The 1,578-nt window shown below is 39.5% G+C and overlaps 1 protein-coding gene across 3 annotated transcripts in view; it reads left to right on the top strand.

Annotated features, from left to right (window-relative positions):
- Nucleotides 1-1,578, top strand: part of LOC109856764 — a 55,184-nt gene that overhangs the window by 18,327 nt on the left and 35,279 nt on the right. For all 3 annotated transcript variants that reach the window (XM_020432396.1, XM_020432397.1, XM_020432395.1), the window contains 2 exons: nucleotides 636-779; nucleotides 899-1,081. In XM_020432396.1, the coding sequence (XP_020287985.1) occupies nucleotides 636-779; nucleotides 899-1,081 (327 nt within the window). The remainder of the gene's footprint in view (nucleotides 1-635; nucleotides 780-898; nucleotides 1,082-1,578) is intronic.

Below are 1,578 nucleotides of genomic sequence, written 5' to 3'. Positions count from 1 at the left end.
GCGCTGATTGGCCTGATTTACTCAATAATTACTCCTTTATTATAAATAATAGAAAAAAATGGTTCAGGACTTTTCGACTCAGTTTTACTTCTTCTACCTGCCTACGAGAGATTGTACGGCAATTCTGGGACACCCAGTATATACATATATATACATGTAACGAATTCTACTTGTAAATTTTTACAAGTATTTTTTGAATTGAAATCTCAATTCTTAAAATCATACGGGATGCTGGATTTGCATCTCACATATGAAAAACCCCGGATACCCCCCTAACTAATTTTAAAATATTGCGAAAAAAATCCTCCTCGGCCAGGAGTCGAACCTGGAATCTCCGGCTTTCCGTGCCATCCGTTTTTTCGCAATATTTTAAAATTAGTTAGGGGGGTATCCGGGGTTTTTCATATGTGAGATGCAAATCCAGCATCCCGTATGATTTTAAGAATTGAGATTTCAATTCAAAAAATACTTGTAAAAATTTACAAGTAGAATTCGTTACATGTATATATATGTACACGCACAGTTTCCGCACAAACATCCTGCGAATGGCTCGTATCGGTCTTATATATTTCCTGTTGACAATTTCACGAGCGTTAAGTCTTTGCGAGAGATTAATTTGCAGCGTGTGCTCTTAGATGAATTGAGCAGGGAGGAGGACGTGCTGGAGTGGCTGGTGGCGAACAAGAGCACGGGGGACGAAGAGGACGTAATCGAGGACGTCACCTCCAAGACGTTGAACACCCTGATCGGAAACATCGACAATCTGGTCGTTCTGTTCTGTTCGCATCTTTTTTTTCGCATCTCTCTTTCTTTCTTTTTTTCTTTTTTTTTTTTTCTTTTCAACTCGGCCTCGCGCGCCTAGCTCTCGTCTCGTGCTTACGCGACCTCGTGCTTACAGACGATCACGGTGACGAGGATTCTATGCAGGTCCTGAACGAGTTGGAGAAGATCGACGACGACTGCGACAAACACGGGATTCAATTCGTCAAGATCGACGACGAGAAGGCGGCGGAGGAATTCGGAATCGACAATCTACCCGCGATCGTCTATTTCGAGAGGCAGATCCCGAATGTTTATGACGGTGGGTAGGTGAAATCACGCAGAAGAAACGAAATATTAACGATCCAAATCCAAAAATAATCGTAAGAAGAAAATACGTATAAATATGTCACGCGGAACGAAGAGCTAAATAAATTTTAAACGGAACAAAACTTTTTTAAAGTAAAGAATCTAAAGGCTCCGAAAGTTACTAACTTCAGAAATATATATATCAATGGTCATGAGAGCCTAAACCAGGATGTTGTGTGGGAATAAGCGTGTATATACATATATATGTATATATGTTCACATGTAAATTTTACATGTGATTTTTTGAATTGAAATTTCAATTCTAAAAATCATATAGGATGCTTGGTTTGCATCTCATATATGAAGGACCCCGTATACCCCCCGAGATTAAATTAAAATACAGGGTCCGCCACTTAAATCCGGACAAATTTGAATTTGACATTCCCATCATATTAGAATGCAGCAGTAGGTGCCATATAACCTAAAGATAGGTTAGAGACGTCGATAAGA

This window comes from Pseudomyrmex gracilis, unplaced genomic scaffold (assembly GCF_002006095.1).
Source record: "Pseudomyrmex gracilis isolate BER0280 unplaced genomic scaffold, ASM200609v1 scaffold_133, whole genome shotgun sequence".
Lineage (NCBI taxonomy): Eukaryota > Metazoa > Arthropoda > Insecta > Hymenoptera > Formicidae > Pseudomyrmex > Pseudomyrmex gracilis.
Note: the sequence above shows the minus strand (reverse complement) of the source record. Positions and strands in the feature narration are given on the sequence as shown.